The sequence below is a fragment of the Eublepharis macularius genome, chromosome 9 (genome assembly GCF_028583425.1).
Source record: "Eublepharis macularius isolate TG4126 chromosome 9, MPM_Emac_v1.0, whole genome shotgun sequence".
NCBI lineage: Eukaryota > Metazoa > Chordata > Lepidosauria > Squamata > Eublepharidae > Eublepharis > Eublepharis macularius.
The window spans coordinates 101312378-101331203 of record NC_072798.1 but is presented as its reverse complement, the minus strand read 5'-3'; the positions used below and the strand labels follow the sequence as shown (position 1 = coordinate 101331203).

Sequence of the window (18826 nt, the reverse complement as noted above, 5' to 3'; positions counted from 1 at the left end):
TTGGAGATCATGTAGCATACATGATGATGTCATAATGCCACATAGCCAATCAAATTTGACTGTGTGAGACTTCCCTGAAAAATCACTCAGTTTCAATTCAATTCATCCTTTATTGGCATAAGAACAGATAAGACGGAGCATAAGATACAAACTGATTTGGAGGAATATACCATCAAACTAACTCTTTATATCGTATTATCACGCAACTTTATAGCGCATTGCAAAAATATAGACACCTTCTCAGTTATGTACAGAGAGGAGTCATTCAAAATAAAATGAATCTTAGTAGAATCAGGGAGTCCCATCTTGTTTACCAAAATAGGATCTAAATATTTAGTATTAATTTTTACATAGAGAGGACAATAAAAAAGAATATGTGAAATTGTTTTAATACAACTTAACTTACAAGGACAATATCTAGCTTCTTTTGTTCTTCTCTTCTGCTGGTTAAGCATGGTGTGGTTTAAGATCCTAGTTGGAGAAAGAATCCCCAAGTCCTCCACTGCAAACACGCAGGTGTATTGGTTGAAGTAACTTTATTAGAGATCCCTCAAGTTCAAGGTGCTCAGACAAGTGAAATTGGCAGAAGTGACGTAACTGGGGTTGGTGATGTTAGTTATAGGGAACGTTCCCACCATCAGGACAAGGACCGTTAAAGTTTTGGGCGAGAAAGAGCCAGGGGTGTGTGTGAAAGGGAGAGGCTAGGTTTAGGCTAGACAGAACAAAGAATGAAAGCATCTCAGTTCCCAAGAAAGATTCATTTCGAGCTGGCCACAGCTAGCCTTCAAGGACACTTCTGGAGGCAGCAGGGAAAGAGAAAGTAAATACTTGTGAGATAACCTACTGCCTTAACATCAATAAGAAACTTCTCATGCCCTCAGAGGACCAGTACCTAACACAGAATACATTCATGGCAGATATGCAGATAGGCGTATATGACAATATCCCTGTTAAAACAAAGCAAGATATCCTGAAAACCAAAATCGGAAAGCAAGTTTTGAATGGGTAGGCAAATTATGGTAATAGGCAATTCTGGTTTGTATAAGTGCATGAATGCATGGAAATCATACTGCATCCTGGTTAAACTGAACCTTTGAACTGAGGGCCAATTCATGTACAAGATTGGAGGGAGCAGGGTATAAACCTATAACATGGTCCCAATCTCCTTACTAAAGCATACCATTTACAGAATAACGTTTCCATTTATTTAGGTTCTTATGCCCCAATGTAATTTCCGCCTGAATGTTATTGGCCTGAAATCAATCTGGTTTCTCACACTTACCAATTTTAGAAACACTGTAATACCTTTCAAAGATTCTGTCTTTCTTTCACATCCTAGCTTACCGCAATGCAGCAGAGGTAATTCAGTACGGAGTCAAGAATAACACCACCTTCCTGGAATGCACGCCTAAATCGCCACAGGCCTCTATTAAGTGGCTCTTACAAAAAGACAACGACAGAAGGAAAGAGGTGAGTAATCCCAATCACAACTATTGAACGAACTGAGGGGAGAAGATGCCCTTTACCAGGTGGCCGTGTATCAGAGGGGCAACCTTTTCAGTCTCAAAGCCACCTCCCAATAAAAAGATAACATCCACCCTTGAAGGAAGAGGAAGACAGAGAGGAGGATTATACTGTAGCTGGAAACACTGGGACCAAGCTGAATACCAGCATTTTCACCAGTGCTTTGGGAGCCTCTTTGGACCCAGCTGGCAGCTGCATGAATCAGGGAGTTGATAATGGCCAAAAGTCTTGTCTGTTACCTTTTCCCCTATTGTCTGTGAACCCAGCGGTACTGGCAGCACCTCAGGAGCTCAAGTCAGTGTCTGGTATGCCTCCATTTGGCACATGTACCTGCTGTTGTCTACCCTGGCCTAGCATTGTGGCTCAGATTAGACAAGGCAGTGTTCTTCAGCGTCCCATCTGCACCCAAGCCATCATAACAATGTAGCCAAAAGTGCCAACAAAGGCTGGAAAGTGGACTCTAGAGGGTCATTTCTTTTCATACATGTAGAGCACAGGCATAAAGGGGAATTCTCATCTATGTTAATGATGTGAGTATGGAACCCTGAACTGGCTGGCCAAGGCTATCTCGCTACCTTCAGATCTCAGAAGCTAAGCAAGGTCAGCCCTGGTTAGCACTTGGATGGGTTTCTGTACAAAAGCAGGCAGTGGCAAACCACCTCTGTTCATCTCTTGCCTTGGAAACCTGATGAAGGTCACCATAAGTCAGCTGCAACTTGATGGCACTTTACACACATGCAACCAGAAGGGGCAGTTCTGCTAGATCACTTAATGTAATGAGCCAGTTCCCACTTGAGAATGAGCCCTCTGTGCAGATGGCAGGGAAGTATGGATGCTTGCACAATTCCTCTGCACAGAATAATGTGCAATGTGGGCTATTTGCTTACCTGATACATGCAATTCTCCTTCCTTGGAAAATGGAGGAAGGCCTGTAGGAAGGTGCATACATACAGCTCTTGTCACACATATTCATGTGGGAACCTGTGAGCACTCACGCCTCACCCTCATATGTTGATTACAAGCCCCTCCCCCGACTGTGCTGGGCTCTGCGGTGCTTGGCAGGAAGTGTCCCTTTGAAACAAAGGGCTCCTCCTCGCCAGAGGCAGAGCTGAGACAGCTGGGCTGAGGCAAGGAGTGGAGAGCAAGTAGTGAGCTGCTGCTAGAAGGTAAAGGGTTTCCTTGTCTTCCTGCCTTTTGGCCTGTGGGCCCCGAAATTCTGCTCAGAGTACTCTTGGAAGGCAATGATGTCAACAGAAGGCCCCTTTCCAGTCACCTGCATGGAGTGTGCCATGTTTGTTTTCCTCCCGGAAGAGAAGACGGACTTCACTTGTCAGACTACTACTTTACACAAAGGGTGATAAACACATGGCATTCGTTGCCACAGGAGGTGGTGGCAGCTACAAGCATTGCCAGCTTCAAGAGGGGACTGGACAAATATATGGAGCAGAGGTCCATCAGTGGCTATTAGCCACAGGAGAGAGATGGTATTCTCTTTGTGGGGAGGTGGTGCTCTGTTGTCTTGGTGCTGGAAGGAAGGCAGTGGGAGGGCTTCTGGTGTCCTGGCCTCACTGACAGTCCTTTAGATGGCACTGGATTTCTAGCCACTGTGTGTGACAGAATGTTGGACTGGATGGGCTACTGGCCTGATCCAACATGGCTTTGCTTATGTTCTTATGTTCTTAAGTGTAAGCTGGTCAGGCTTTTGGAGGAGAAGATTCAGAGCCTGGAGGAGAGGATCGCCACCCTTCAGGAAATCAAGGAAGGGGAGGATTGTATTGAGAAGAGCCTGGGGGCTCTGCCCAAGCATGAAGAAGTAAGTCCCAGAGAAGAAGGAAGAGTCGATCTCCCTTCTGAGCCTCCTCTCAGTTCTGCAGTACAAAGGGAGCAGACCAGACTCGAAGTGAATCGTTGGCTGCAGTGGTGGTGCCAGCAGGAGCGTTTTGGGTTCTGGGACCACGGGATAAGGTTTCTCAGAGAAGGCCTTCTAGCACATGATGGGCTTCGCCTCTCAAGGTCAGGGAAGAAAATGTTTGGAAAGAACCCGGAGAGCTTCATCAAAAGAGCTTTAAACTGATGCTGCAAGGGGAAGGGGCTGATCAACATGGGGATTTCAATGAAGAAGTGATAACAGTGGGGGCCCACCTGAGTAGGACAGATCAAACAAAGGTACAAGGCTACATGTGCCTATATACCAATGCCAGAAGTATGGGTAATAAGAAGGAAGAGCTTGAGCTTCTCTTGCAAACAGAGGGCTACGATATAGTAGGAATTACTGAGACTTGGTGGGATGATTCCCATGACTGGAATGTGGTAGTGGATGGGTATGAGTTGTTCAAGAAAAACTGAAGGGGTAGAGGAGAAGGTGAAGTGGCGTTGTATGCGAGGAGAGGGCTTGATTGTCAGCAAGTTCTGGAGAATGTGGTTGACAGCCCAGTGGAAAGTATATAGGTGGAAATAAGGGGAGGAAGGACAAAGGGTATTGTTGTTGAAGTCTGCTACAAGACCGCCTGAGCAGGGACAGGAAATGGATGCTGCCCTCCTTGAATAGATTGGTAGAGTATCCAGACATCAGAACCTTGTAATTACGGGTGACTTCAACTTCCCCAATGTGTGCTGGGAGACAAGCTCAGCAAAGTGACAAGACTCACGCAACTTCCTGACCTGCCTGGCCGATAACTTCCTTTTTCAAATGGTGGAGGAAGCTACAAGGGGCTTGGCCATACTAGACTGAATATTAACCAACAGGGAAGAATTGGTAGATGGGGTGAAGGTGGTGGGGACCTTAGGGGGAAGTGACCATGTCCTCCTTGAATTCCAGTTGCTGTGGGGGGCCAAGGAAGTTCGTAGCCAGACTCATAGGTTAGATTTTCATAGGGCCGACTTAGATGAACTCAGAGGCTTGATAAGAGTCATTCCGTGGGGGAGTGTGCTGGAAGGGAAAGGAGTGAGTGAAGGCTGGGCTCTTCTCAAACATGAGCTTTTGCAAGCTCAAACCCTCACTATCCCAGCAAGATGGAAACATGGTAAGGGCTCCAAGAAACCGATGTGGATGTACAGAAAGCTCCAGAATAAGCTAAGAGAGAAAAAGGAAATGTTCAGGAAATGGAGAGAAGGACAGACCTCTAAAGAGGAGTATATGAGGGTTACTAGGTACTGCAGATCAGCCATCAGAGAGGCCAAAGCTCAGTACGAGCTGGGTCTGTCCAGGAGGGCTCGCTACAACAAGAAAAACTTCTACAGATATGTGAGAAGCAAACACAATGTAAAAGAGGCAATTGGACGGCTGTTGAGAGTATATGGAGAAACTCTGATACAGGACAAAGAAAAAGCAGACAGGCTTAATGACTTTTTTGCCTCTGTTTTCTCCCTGAAGAACTCAGGCACATCTAGAGATAGTAGAAAATGTGACAGGACACCTAAGTGGCTAGTTGACATTGTCAGAGAGGTTGTGGAGAGGCATCTGGCTGCACTGGATGAATACAAATCCCCTGGGCTGGATGCGGTGCACCCAAGAGTGCTCAAAGAACTTTCTAGGGAACTTGCAGAACCCCTGTCCATCATCTTCAAGGCCTCCTGGAGGACTGGGGATGTGCCACAAGATTGGAGAAGAGCAAATGTTATCCCAATCTTTCAGAAAGGGAAGAAGGATGACCTGGGAAACTACAGGCCGGTCAGTCTGACTTCTGTTGCTGGGAAGATATTCGAGCAGATTTTAAAGGGACCGATCTGTAAGCATCTGAAGGACCGCTTAGTGATCCAGGGAAGTCAACATGGTTTTGTCCCTAACAGATCTTGTCAGACCAACCTGGTTACCTTCTTTGATCGAGTAATGAGCTTAATGGATCATGGGAACTCTGTCGACATGATTTACCGGGATTTCAGTAAAGCTTTTGATAAGATTTCCCATGACATTCTAATGGGAAAACTGGAAGACTGCGGACTGGACTATAGGAATGTTTGGTGGATAGGGAACTGGTTAGAGGACCACACCCAAAGAGTGGTGGTGAATGTTCCAGTTGACAACAGAGGATAGGACCTGTAGTAACGGGCAGAAAGGTACCGGCAGGATATTAGGAAAAACTTTTTCACTTTCAGAGTAGTTCAAAGGTGGAATCAGCTGCCTAGGGAGGTGGTGAGCTCCCCTTTACTGGCAGTTTTCAAGAAGAGGCTGGATGAATATTTGTTAGGGATACTTTAGGCTCATCCTGCATTGGGCAGGGGTTTGGACTAGAAGGTCTCTTGAGTACAAGATTGTGATCTTTGTGTTACTTGGTGTGGAGGTTGCTCTGATTTTTACAATTCATCTTCTAAACGTCAAGTAACTTCTGCACTACCTAAGACAACACCACCTCTGAGTCTTTGGGTGGACATTTTGTCCTTAATTTTAGGTTTCTTTGAAGTCTCAACTCACAGGCGAAGTGGTTTCCTAATCTGGTGCCAATCTGCATCTTGAATGCATTTTTACTCAGACAGGTACCACATTCTGAGCACTGAAGATATTCATTCATTCAATTTATTTACAGTCATTTGACCAATCATGTAACACATTTACTCTGAAGAAAAAAAAATCAAGGTGTACAACGGAGCAAATAAAATAATTTATAATTAGGATATAGTTACAGTACAATATGTTTCCAAGACCTGAATATCACCAAAATATCTGGCTACTTGATGGATAATCTTGGCATTCTTATCAGATAGAAGATAATCAAGTCTAACTTTATCAGTAAGACCAGAGCTTTTACCTAATAATGGTTGATGATCTCATCACGTGCTTCCTTATAATGTGAGCATCTCAAGAACATGTGCTCTATAGTTTCCTCTTCTCTGAGCAGACGGGAACAAAGTCTTTTCAAATAAGGGGGAAGATATTCCCTTAAAAAACATCTGGGCAAGGTTCAGCCAAATGTTATGTCCCATTGATTTCAGTGGGAGAGGTGATCGGGTGCTCAGCTCTCTTCCACTGAAATCACTGAGGACTTAAAAGTGATGAACTTTGCCTCGATTATACTCGTGGTATGCAGCATGAAGATTGCTATGCGGGAAATGTTTCCTATTTTTTAAAAGAGCTGTCCATCTGAGAGAGGAACAAAAGGGTCATAACTAGAGATGGGCACGATCCGCATTACGATCGGAAAAACCCACGATAATGGTCATCACACGATCATGACGCGGCGGATCATGATCATCCACGGCCAACGATCCAGCGCTCGGGAGAGGCCTGGATCGGGGCGTTCAGGCTCAGTTCAGGGATCCAGACACTCAGGCGTCAGCAATCTATTCCCCTGGCAACTGAGCCAGGGGAATGCCTGAGCTCTGTTTGCCCTCCTTCTGTCGCCCTGGAAACCCGAATGGAAGCCCAGCTTTCCTTGACCAGCAGGGCTTCCTTCCAAACACAGAGCAGCAAAGCAGTCACCAGTTGGGAGAAGACACCCAGGGGAGGGAGGGGGAAGGGGGTGTTCTGTAGCCATGGGCACTCCAATCTCATCCCTGCAAACCCTGATAGGCAGCTCTGACTGCCAAACAGACCTCCTGTGTTGCTGAATGGGACCCATGCTTATAAATAGCCGTGGTCTCCCAGGCTGGGTTTCACTTTCTGAGAGCAGTGGAGTGGGACAGAACTCTTGCTTGCTACTTGCTAGCCTTTGGAGAGAGAGAGAAAGACTGAGTTGGCCACCGTCACAACCCACCTTCACACATAGCTGGGAATACCAGCATGCCCCGCTTTGGCATCCACGATCCACGATCCACGGTTTGGGAACGGGAGATGATCAATGTGGATCATTAATTCGGGATTGTCGCCGGCGCCGAACCACGATCTGCTGGCTCATTAATTTTTTTTGGATTGTGCCCATCTCTAGTCATAACATTTTGGAGCACCACAGAGGAGATCCATCGGAGGAGCAGAAAGAGAAGATGATACGGAAAGCTTTTGCAGCAAAGAATTAGTTTGAACTAAAAATACTCATGGAATACAATAATTTTCCTGACTGTGATGTGATCACATTTTCCATTACTGTGCTCCCCAAAGCTGTCAAGTTTCAGCTCTTTTATAATTGCCTATAGGATGCCAACCTTCCTTAAGTTAGGGAAATTACTGTATTTTAAAATGTAAAGCAATTCCTCTGCTGATGAAGAACATGTTTATTTTGATGGTAAAACTGCAGGCCATGTCTGAATAATAGAAAGCACCATGTCTGTCAGGCACTTTCCCCTCCGCTAGCATCCTTTAGAATGAGGGAAAGAATTGTAATGGACTGATAGATGTTATTCTTCAGATATTGACCTAACATAATAAAAGTCATGCTGGCTCTTGAAAGCCAAATAAATACTTACTTAGTATTTAGACTTACTGGTCAGGGTTTCCATGGCAAGAGACTACCGGAGGTGGTTTGCCATTGCCTGCCTCTGCAGCCCTGGTGTTCACTGGAGGTCTCCCATCCAATTGCTGACCAAGGCCGACCCTGCTTAGCTTCTGAGGAGATCAGGCTCACCTGGGCTATCCAGGTCAGGGCAAATAATTACTTATCAAGTAATAAATAAGTATTTAGTAATTATTTAGCAATAATTATTTAGCAAGAGTTTTTAAGCTGCACATTTTAGGTGTTGCCATAAGATGTTGTATTTTAATTTTCTTCTGCCCAGCACATAAATAGCAAGTACAGTTCATAGGTTGAAAGAAATGCAAGCAAATGAATAAGCTGGCAGCTAATGCCTAAACAGGTTTCGGGAAAAGTACATTGCCAAGAGTTCTCTGGCTGGCAGAAGAAAACCAACCAAATGTCTTTTTAAAATGTTTAATTTCCCTCTTCCAGACAATGTAATGAGTAATAAGCAAGTGAGTAAGAGGTTTAGTAAACCAAGTAAGAGAGATATAAAGATGGGTTTGGGAGACTGCGTCCCCTTATTTTCAGCTTGGCTGTTACGGAGAACAGAGCACTAAAAAGTCCTAGGAAGTGCTTTCAGCCTGGTTTCCTTACTATGAAATTTTGCACCTTTGAGAGTCCAAATCCCATGGTTTCCCTAACTGAGGACTGTTGGATGATTTTTCTGTGATATCCTCTCTAAAGTACAAATGTACCACATAAAAAGTATCAGAAACCCATTCAAAAGCAGCTCTTCGTTTGCCAAAAAAAATTGTAAATGTAGAGTTTTTTGGCATGTAAAGGGCTAGTTTTAAAAGGATTTCTAGTTTTTCTGCAGCACAGAGGTGCAAAATTGCCCTGTTTTGTATCCTAGAAACAAAGAGAGAGAGAACTTCAAAAACAGCCCTTTGTGTATCAAAATAAATAAGCTTTTGGCCGTAATTGGAAGGTATTTCTGTTTCTTTTTTGTTTTTAAATATATAATTGCCCACTCCAGCCACATAAAACCTCCAAAATTAGATACATCCCTTCAAAACTAACTCTTTATAAGCTGAAAATTGACACCGAAAGGACCAAATTTGAAGGGTTTTCTATTTTTTGTTTGTTTGTGCAATACAGAACTACATGATTATATACTCTTTTGTACCATAGAAACAAAACCATCAAAATTAATCCTTTGTGTGTGCTGAACTTTTTTTAACTGTTCAGCCCCCAGATGGATAATTTTAAAGAGGTCTGTTTCCAGGGATGCCCGTTCCTCTGGGGGCCAAACTGAGGCATGGGAGACCAATGGGGGAGGCTGGAACTGCGTGCATGCTCCCACATGTTCCCGTGTCACCAGCCAATGATGTAATGTCCAGAATGACACAGAAGTGATGGGTTGTGTGACACAAGTCCATTCTCTAAAAATTGTTCCAAAGTTGCTGTTTGGTGCTGGTCTTTAGAGAATCTGACTCCAGCGTAACCCATTGCTTCCACATCGTGCCAGAATTACATAGTTGGCTGGCAATGTGGAAGCAGAGTACACATGGTGAGCCAATTCCCATGCCCCCCCCCACTGCCCAGGTGAGTGGCGGCAAAGGGCAGCAGCTAGCAGTGACTGTGGGCAGGGGATTCCCTGGCCATCTTATTTGTTTCTGTTAACATTTTTTGTTGTTTTGCGGGGAGGAGTGGCTTTCCTTGGGTTGCCAGTATCTCAGGGCTGCAGATTCATGTGCAGATGCCTGTGTATGCCAGGCTTTTTTTAAAAAATCCCCCGTTTTTTAAGGGGAAAGGGGAAAATCCCAAAGGATAATTCCATTTCAGACTGCTCATCAGACCTCCCATAGATCAGGTTTCTGTCTGATCCCATGACAGTCCATAGGGGGAAGAACCAAGATTCAGCTGCATATCTCAGCCTAATAAAATAAAAACAACCCCTAAAAGATCTTCCTTTTTGCTGTGCACCACTTCTAGGTCAAACTGAATGAAAGGCTCATAGCAACCGAACAAGGGCTCTTGATCCGCTCAGTCCAGGATGCTGACCGAGGGCTCTACCACTGCATTGCGACTGAAAACAGTTTCAAGCAGACAATAGCAAAGATCAACTTCAAGGTGTTAGATTCAGACATGGTGGCCTTCATGACGGACAAGTGGTCTCCGTGGACCTGGGCCAGCTCCTTCCAAGCGTTGCAGTTTCACCCCAAGGACTTGGTTGGTACTTTCAGCCACTCGGAACTGCAGATGATTAACCAGTACTGCAAAGACACGAGACAGCTTGGGCAGCAGGCAGAAGATGCCCAGAGGATGAGAGGGGATTATGGGAAGTTAAAGGCCCTCATCAACAGCAGGAAAAGTAGGAACAGAAGGAATCAGTTGCCTGGATCATAAGGTTTTACTTTGGAACATCAAACTTGTTTTTTCTGTCCTCCCTTGAGGGATTTTTTGGGGTTTTTTGTTTTGTTTTTTGTTTTCCTGCTGAGAGCATAGAAAAACCATAGTAAAGCAAGCCTGATAGCAGAACGTTCCAATGAAATGCATCCTATCTAAGCAAAAAAGGAAACACAAAACCGATCCAAAGAGATGTTCCTTGTAAAGTGGCCACTGACAGCAGATACATCCTTACTTTACCTGTAAACCGGATCATTTGCCAGATTTCCATAAGAAATCAGTTTGTCAGTTGTCTTTTCCTGAGGAATAAAACAAACAAAAGATGCACTGACTGCCCATCTTGGAATTGTGCAAGATGGGAAGGAAAAGAAAAGTTTGGGTTAAGATTGGATATATGAGTTTGGGGGTGGGGGGGGGCAGCAGGAAGGTACTTAAATTTCTTACTTGTATTGTCTCTGTTGGGGGGATTCTAAGCAGAAGAAGGGGAGGAATGACATCTCAGACATTTTTTTTACCAGTGCTAGCTCATGCCGGTATATGTTCTTTTCTGATCTACTGGCATTTATCCCACTGACTTTGGTATGTATGATTCTCTCCGATTATGGTACGCTAACTTGAAAATCAACAAGCAAGGAGATAGATATCATTCCCCATCATTGTATTAAAGGTACAAGAATGCTCCCATGAATGCAACCATAACACAGAACTGCTGATTGTATAAGTGAAGCTTGTTTTATATATATATATATATATATATTATTTATATATAATCAGAATCCCCATTTCTTTTTGACATGATAAAGTCACACTAATGTGATTTTATTAGTGGCATACTTATACTACATGCTTCTTTCCAGCAGCTTTCGTCCGACTCCCAGGTGATTTCTTATCCTGGTAGATTTCCGAACTGTAGAACAAGGTCAGGTGGCTTCAGAACATTATCTGGGTTATTTAGGCTATGTATGATCTGGATAGTAAATACGATTGTTTTATGAATGCATTCCATGAGAACTGATGTTTGCCCAGCCAGAGCAATCCTTGAAAACCAGAATAAAGTCATTCAGTACAGAGATATAGAACCTACTAAGTAATGGCAAGTCCCCAGCATCATTTCTTATAACCATTTTTGCATAGCAACCTGCCCCTCCCCACAAACAAACGAATGGAAGAGGATGCAGGAATAAAATAGGGCATAACCCAGTCGAAGATTTCAAAGGGAAGTATATATTTAATGCTCTATTAATCAACACTTTGAAAACCTCTTACTGATAAAACCAGCCTGGACTACACAATGGTGAGTAATCCGGATGGATTGTCCTAAAAATTATGCAGATAATTAGAACAATGTGATCCTACGTTGGGTAAACTCCAGTAATCCATCGCTGGAAGGTGCTGTTGGTTATGGATCTGGCCTGCATTCACCTTCTTTCAGAAGTCCTTTCTGATCCCATAAAAGTTGATGCTCAAAAGTTTCAGGACCTATCTGAGCCAGTGGCTGAGGAAGGGTTGTAGTTTGGGGACAAATGGGGAAAAAATTGCCCTTCCTTCCTGTTCCATCACCAGAGCTGCACTGAGGGCAATTTCACCCTCTTCCTCCTTTTCAGCACAGCCCCCCCCCCCGCCCCAGTTAATATCCATAGGGATCTCATGATGTCAGGAATGAATTTTCCCAGGGTCAGAAAGCAGGGAAGAGAATAAGAGAAAGGCCTGCAGTCCTTGAACCCGCAGATTGCTAGATCCAACCCATTTCATTGTTTTTGTGGGTTTGTTTCTTTGAATTTTGCAGTTACACATGAGAACTGATACCACAACTAACAATTAAAAGATTAAGATTAAAAAACCTAACCTATGTGGGAATATAGATTACTGAGAACTAGTTTTCCCACAGTGTTCATGTAGCCACTTGATAAGATGGCTTTTACCAATGCTAGACTCTTCTCCATCCCAAAATCTCCAACCAAGGGTTCAAGTGTGGCATGGAAGTAACTGCAGCAGTTGGCACCAATGGTCAGAGAAAGACTGGAATAGCCCTATGTATGAGATATCTGACATGTAAAGAACACACGTCAGGAGATGAAATGGTAGCCAGGAAGGGTAGTTTAAAAAGACAGCCGGTGGGAGGGCAAAGGGTTTGCTATACACCGGAGCTGTGTGAAGGGGCTGTGAAATGCCAGAAGGGAGACTTCAGCCCATTATAACCTCTCCAGGTCCAAGCCCAGTTCTGGAAGGCAGCTCCAGCCCCATTTCCATTCCTCGCTGCCCTCTGGTTGCCATCCCACACAGTTTTAGACTAGGGAGGAGAAATTGAGAGTGGATTTGGGGAGGTGAAGATGAAATTAACAAACCCTCTGAGGAGCCATGTCTGAGGGCTCTGTCTTTCTAAACTATACTTCCTGGCTAACGTTGCATCTCATGTAGAGAGACTCTAAGGTATTGTGTCAATTAGGCCTAAATTCTGTATCCTCCCAAAGCCTTTTCAGCCAGCACTCCCATCTGCTACCTTGGTTGGCAACTTGTTTGTTGAGATCCCCTTTACATGCACTCTAAAAGGCAGACCTGTGGGTGGTCTTCATTGATTCCGTTCCAGACCAAGTTCGACATAAAGCTTTATGCCCACGTAGCTGTACAGAATGTCACAGAACTCTCCTGATTTTAGTGACTTCCATAGCCTTCAGTTGCACTGGTCATGCACATTCCCCTTGTTTCTGTCCTTGTATAGGAAAAGACATTTCTGAAAGTGAAAGTTTTTATAACAAATCATTAAGACTTAACAGATTTCATTTACCTCATAGAGCAAGGATGCCCAACATGGAGCCCATGGGCTCCACTACACCCTCTAACAGCTTTCCTGGAGCCCAGCAACTGTTTTTAGATGGGGCCTCGTGTGGGGCTTCTGACTGGGCTGGTGATCTTATTGTCTATGCAAATTAAAATGTTTCAGTGGCAGCTGCCACCACAGTGTTAGTTTTATTCTCTCTCTCTCTTCCCTGCCAGTGTACTTTAAAAAATACCCCTCTTCTTTCATGCACTTTTGCTCCCTCTGTGTATATGGCACCTCCTCCTGTGGCAGCCATTTTGTGGTTGAATCTACTACTCTGTGTCAAAATTCTAAAGGTCCCCATAGACTCAAACAGGTTGGGGACCCCATCATACAGCTTGAAGCCTCTAAGAAGTAAGCCTATTTATAATTATAATAATAATATAATTATAATAGTAACATTTGATTTATATACCACCCTGCAGGACAACTTAATGCCCACTCAGAGCGGTTTACAAAGCAGTTTACAAAGAGTGTTATATTATTATCCCCATGACAATCACCCTGTGAGGTGGGTGGGGCTGAGAGAGCTCTGGGAGAGCTGTGACTGACCCAAAGTCACCCAGCTGGCTTCAAGTGGAAGAGTGGAGAATCAAACTCAGCTCTCCGGATTAGAGTCCTGCCACTCTTAAGTGCTCACCAAACTGGCTCTCTATTTATACAAGAATGTCATCATTTTAAAGCCTGACTGTATTTCCTTCTACTTCCTTTTGCTTATTCATTTCTAGTACCACTGATTATAAAGAAATGGATACACTTTCCAAAGTAAGTAGCTATCCTATTCTCTGTCACTGCTCCTCAAAAATTACTAGTGTGGTGTGGCTTATTGTCTTAGAACAGGGGTCCTCAATTGTTTTGAGCCTGTGGGCACTTCTGAAATGTTGAGAACAGAGGGTGGGCACCATTACAAAACGGCTGCCATGGGAGCTGGGCCAATCACAAAGTGTTGGGATGCTCCAAGCCAAGTGACCTAGAGTGAGTGCAAGTGAGTGCTCCCTGAAGATAAAAATAAGATGCTTCCTGGCCATTTCTGAATCTCCTTTTGCTGAAACAAGGGGAAGAAAAGTCAGGATTAGATATTTGCTTCAGGGAAGAAGCAAAGGGGCACCAGGAAACCAGGTACTATGAGACCCATAGGTGCTACACTGGGGGTCACTGTATTAGACATTACCTGGATACATTCTCAGTAATTAAATTCAAGACCAACTTACACATTGCAAAAGCCTCCCCCCTGAATCACTTTGGAATGCTCCGAATCTTTAAGGAGCATTCCAAAGCAATTCAAATACCCAAATCCGAAGCAGCTTGCCACTTTAGGTTTTGGGTATTTCCGAATATTTTTGGGGTGCATACCCCCAGTTGTAGTTGTTTCCAGATGATGTACAATGGTATATAAGTGTTTGTGGGCACAATTTATTGTTTTCAACAGCCATGTATGGTATTTGAATGGGTGCCCATTAGGCCTGAAGAATAATAATAGTTAACAATGTTTATTAAAAACAAAATATTGGCAATATACATGGTTCAGTTAACAAATTGGCAGAGCCTCAAGTCTCAAAATAATATTTTAAAAGCTGCTTTAGATATAGTTATAATGGTATTACGATTTAAGGGATTAATGTTAAACTAACATGTTTTCCTGCTGCATGAAAAATTTATATATTGACAAAAAAAAATTGCTGGTTTATAGCTCCTCCAACACTCCGTGCTCCATGATCCCATAACATATTCAAAATTCAGAAGTTCAGCTAAATGTAATAATTGAAGATTCCCATTAAACATTTGCTTCTTTGATCACATGTTATACTTAGTGTGACCTGGGGAACAACAGCTCCCTCAGGGTCATGGAACTAAAAAAGAAATCTGGTTCACTGTGCACCTACTAGTTTACATGTGATGAGCAATGGGAGCAGCTGTGTGGTTCATCTTTGCTCTTCAGAGCATACAGAGCATGATGCGCAATGTGAAGGCTATGCATTTATCCCTAGACAAATGATATGTGGTTTTGGGTGGGGTGTTCACAGGTGAGACTCGGTTGATGGACCTGAATGTCACATACATTATGCTCTCGCTGTGTGGTAAAGAATCCGGAACAAGCCAAAGATACTCTTCTGCACCCTGTGCTTAGGTCATATATACATGTTGTGTGTAAACAGCAGTAGAGAAATTATATATGCACAATAGAGCTTCTGCACCAAAAAGTCACTTGCAAAAGGTTTCCCTTGTCGCACTCAGTAGCTGAGCATCTCCTGTATTTCCACAGTAGCTTCTTCAAAATCAGCTCTGAAAATCTATGGCTTTTTTGCCCAGCAGTAGTGTTGTTATGAGAAGCAGAATTTCTTTTACAAAATTCACTTTTTAGATATAGCCTTTGATTCCTCTTATTCTCTTTTTAGCTTTCAAAAGAAGAATTTCTCTATCTTTTTGTAGTTTTCTGTTATACCTGTATGCACACTTCTGTAATTTCAGCCCTTGCCATGTTTCAATGTTTCAGTGTCCTGTATCACAGGGTGCACTAGTAGGATAGGGTAATTTGGGAAGACATTGCCTTCCCTTAGCATCTCACCCCTCCTCTGTTCAGATTTCTCTTTTGATCAGAATGGACTTGATTGAAAACAAACTCCAAGAAAACAAACTCCAAATTCCTACAGAGGAAAAGAAATAAATTGTTGGATTTCAGAGAGAAATTGGGTAAGAAGGAATTAAGATAATTCTTCTTAGCAACACTACTCAGGAGATGTGGAGAGAATTGCCTGTTAGCTTTTCTGTTTCTCCAAAAATATGGAAGAAAGACTTCATGTCAATTCCAGGTGCCAATAGTTTTTAGCCATCTGGTAACCCACATAATCCAACTGGAAAGGATGGGAAACTTTTTGTCTCTTACTGATGAGTTTGCACATGGACTAATCTCAGCAGGTCAAAAGAATAGACTCTTGTGTCATTATTAGAGGTGGGCACAAACCGAAATACGAACCAAAATTCATCACAAACTGGGCCAGTTCATGGTTCACAAACCAGCAGTTCATCAGAGCCCATTTCTGATGAACTGCCACAAATTTTACGCCGGTTCATTTGGTTCATTTTTCAGTTTGTTACGGCAGACAGCCTGGCACTGAGCAATCAGTTTTCTAGGCAATGGAGGGATGGGCTTTCTGCAGCCCCGGAAGTGACCTTTTCTTGCCCTGGAAGTGATGTTTTCATCAACCGAATGAACTGGTTCGCAAACCAGGGTAAGTCTGTGAAAGTTGGTGGTTCGTGAAACACAATGAACCATGAACCGCACAGTTCGGTATTTTCCCAGTTCGTGCCCACCTCTAGTCATTATTTTCAGTTGGTATTAGCTGTGACTAACTTTTGGAGGAGTGAGCTGTCCTGGTTCTGCAGCTCCAGGTTTACCTCTCAACACAGAATTACTAAAATTTGATGAACAAGCCTGATCTAAAATGTACAGGGTAGTATAAATTAGAGTTTTGTTAGAATGTCTATTTGTTCAGTGTCAGTCCCCCTGTAGGTAACATGAATGTTTAAGTTTGTAATTTTTTTTCTATTTAATACCTTCCTGTTTTGAGGATACTGAATAATGTATATAATTATAGTCTTTTTTAAAGAAAAAAACTTGTAGACATAACTTTGCCAAATGTAAAGATATGCGCAATACTATTTTTTTTATCAGTGTATACCAGGTTTGTTTTATGATTGTCTTTTTTGTTGTTTGTAAAGTTGGAAGAAATCTTGATTCAACTGCATTTTTTTTTAGATCATTGGTCCTGTAGATATGTCCATTTCATTTTTTAAAGCACCCTCTTTTCCACCTTATATGAAATACATATAATTTTAGCATGATGAAACAATGAATATATACCATGGATTTTAAAAAGGACTCAATATTATTTAATTGGATAACCCAAATGTTGTCTGCCTGAAAATAAAGGGTGTTAAAGCTATTTTATGATCGATTTTGTTTTTTTTTTTAGTCTTCTAACCTTTTATATAAAACCTGACTTGTTGGGTAGATATATCTATGGCTAGGCTGCTGTGAGTGTGCATTGGAAGTGATCCAGAAAACCTAAGAAGATGACACTAATTTTATCATACTCTGACCTGGATAGCCCAGACTAGCCCAATCTCAACACATGTCAGAAGCTAAGCAGGGTCAGCCCTGATTCATACTGGGATGGGTAACAGCCAAGGAAGTCCAGGATTGTTATGCAGAGGCACGCAATGGCAACCCACCTCTGAACATCTCTTACCTTTAAGTTCTTATGAGGTCACCCAAAATCACGTAAATTGCTGTGACTTGATGGCACTTTCTATCACCAGCAAACAAAGAAAGAGGGGGGTAGGGGGGAAACCCCCAAAACTCAACCCAAATGAACCAAAGATACTACAAGGGTCAAGCTAAAAACCTTTAGAATATATTCAGAATAAGTATTTCTTATTCTGTGTACACAGCACTCAAATTAAAAACACAGAGCCTGGAGAGCAGGCTACACGCATGCTTAAGTATAACTTTCTCCAGGTACAGTTGATGATTCTGTCAAATGACTGACACTAAACCAGACCATCTGCATTTCAGCCCAAGGGCCATTTGATCGCAACTGCAGGTGATGATACACATTCAGAAACTTTGGAAACCAGGCACTGGATTATAACGCCATATGTGGATTATAACGCCATATAACGCCAGGCACTGGATTATAACGGTTTGTGTGAGCGCAGTCACCATGCGATGTGATTCGTGACCTGTTGCAATAATCTGTTTCATACCACACAATATAAGAGATAAGAACATCAGGAGCATTCTTACACATACTGGTTTCTGGATGTGCGGCTTTGTTTGTTTATTACAAAAATTGTATGACTGAGCACTGAGGAAGGCCCTAGAGATACAAAGCAAATATCACCCACCGATGGAAGAAATTAACTTAATTCTAAATAGTAACATTTGAAACTCATTGATAAAACCCAGTCTGGTTATTTAAACTTATGCACAATGTGCTGCACATGGGCCGTTTCCAGACGGCTTACCTGGCTCCGGAACGTTGCGCCATCTTGCGGGGAAAACGTGAAATATCGTGTTTTCTCGCGCGAGTTTTGCGCGACGTCGCATGACGTTGTGCAAAACTCGCGTGAGAAAACGCGATATTTCGCATTTTCCCCGCAAGATGGCGCAACGTTCCGGAGCCAGGTAAGCCGCCTGGAAACGGCCAGGGTGATGTTGCCTTAATGTTCCTCAAAACTTACTGTTCAGTAATGGAAGTCATTCTGCAAAACAGCGGGAGCGGCCCTTTAAGCCTCACTCTCACTCTCACTCTCACTTGCTCTGAAATTTCAGATTGAACAGGTGCTCTTTGTTATATTTAACCCCTTCTCTCCAACCTCCTCCTTTTGGCAGCATTAAGAGCTGAGCTACAAGTGATGCCAGACACTTTTTTTGTAACGTGTCAAGGATGCAATGTGACCTGGGAACAGTAGTTGAGAATAGTGTTATATCCCTAGCTCTGGGAGGTAGGGGAGGGGAAGAGCTTTGCAAAGACAGTTTTCAAATACAGAGTGCCGTGGGATAAAATTATTTTCTTGCAATCTCAACAGAAAGAGAAATACATGACCCTGTCTCTAGCGAAGGGAAGGAAGGAGAGTAGAAGAACTGGTAGTTCATCTCTCTATTGAGATGGCAAGAAAACAATTGCAAAGTTCCTCTCCCTCATCAATCTCATGCAGCTCTGTCTTTAAACATTGTCTTTGAAAA

At 43.0% G+C, this 18826-nt stretch overlaps 1 protein-coding gene across 1 annotated transcript in view; it reads left to right on the top strand.

The window, feature by feature from the left end:
• The window catches only part of SEMA3C (semaphorin 3C), a 273491-nt gene extending 256470 nt beyond the window's left edge, over positions 1-17021 (top strand). Inside the window, exons 17-18 of the mRNA XM_054989345.1 lie at positions 1340-1470; positions 9846-17021. Coding sequence (XP_054845320.1) covers positions 1340-1470; positions 9846-10259 — 545 coding nt within the window. The 3' untranslated portion in view covers positions 10260-17021. The remainder of the gene's footprint in view (positions 1-1339; positions 1471-9845) is intronic.
• The last annotated feature ends 1805 nt before the right edge of the window (positions 17022-18826 follow it).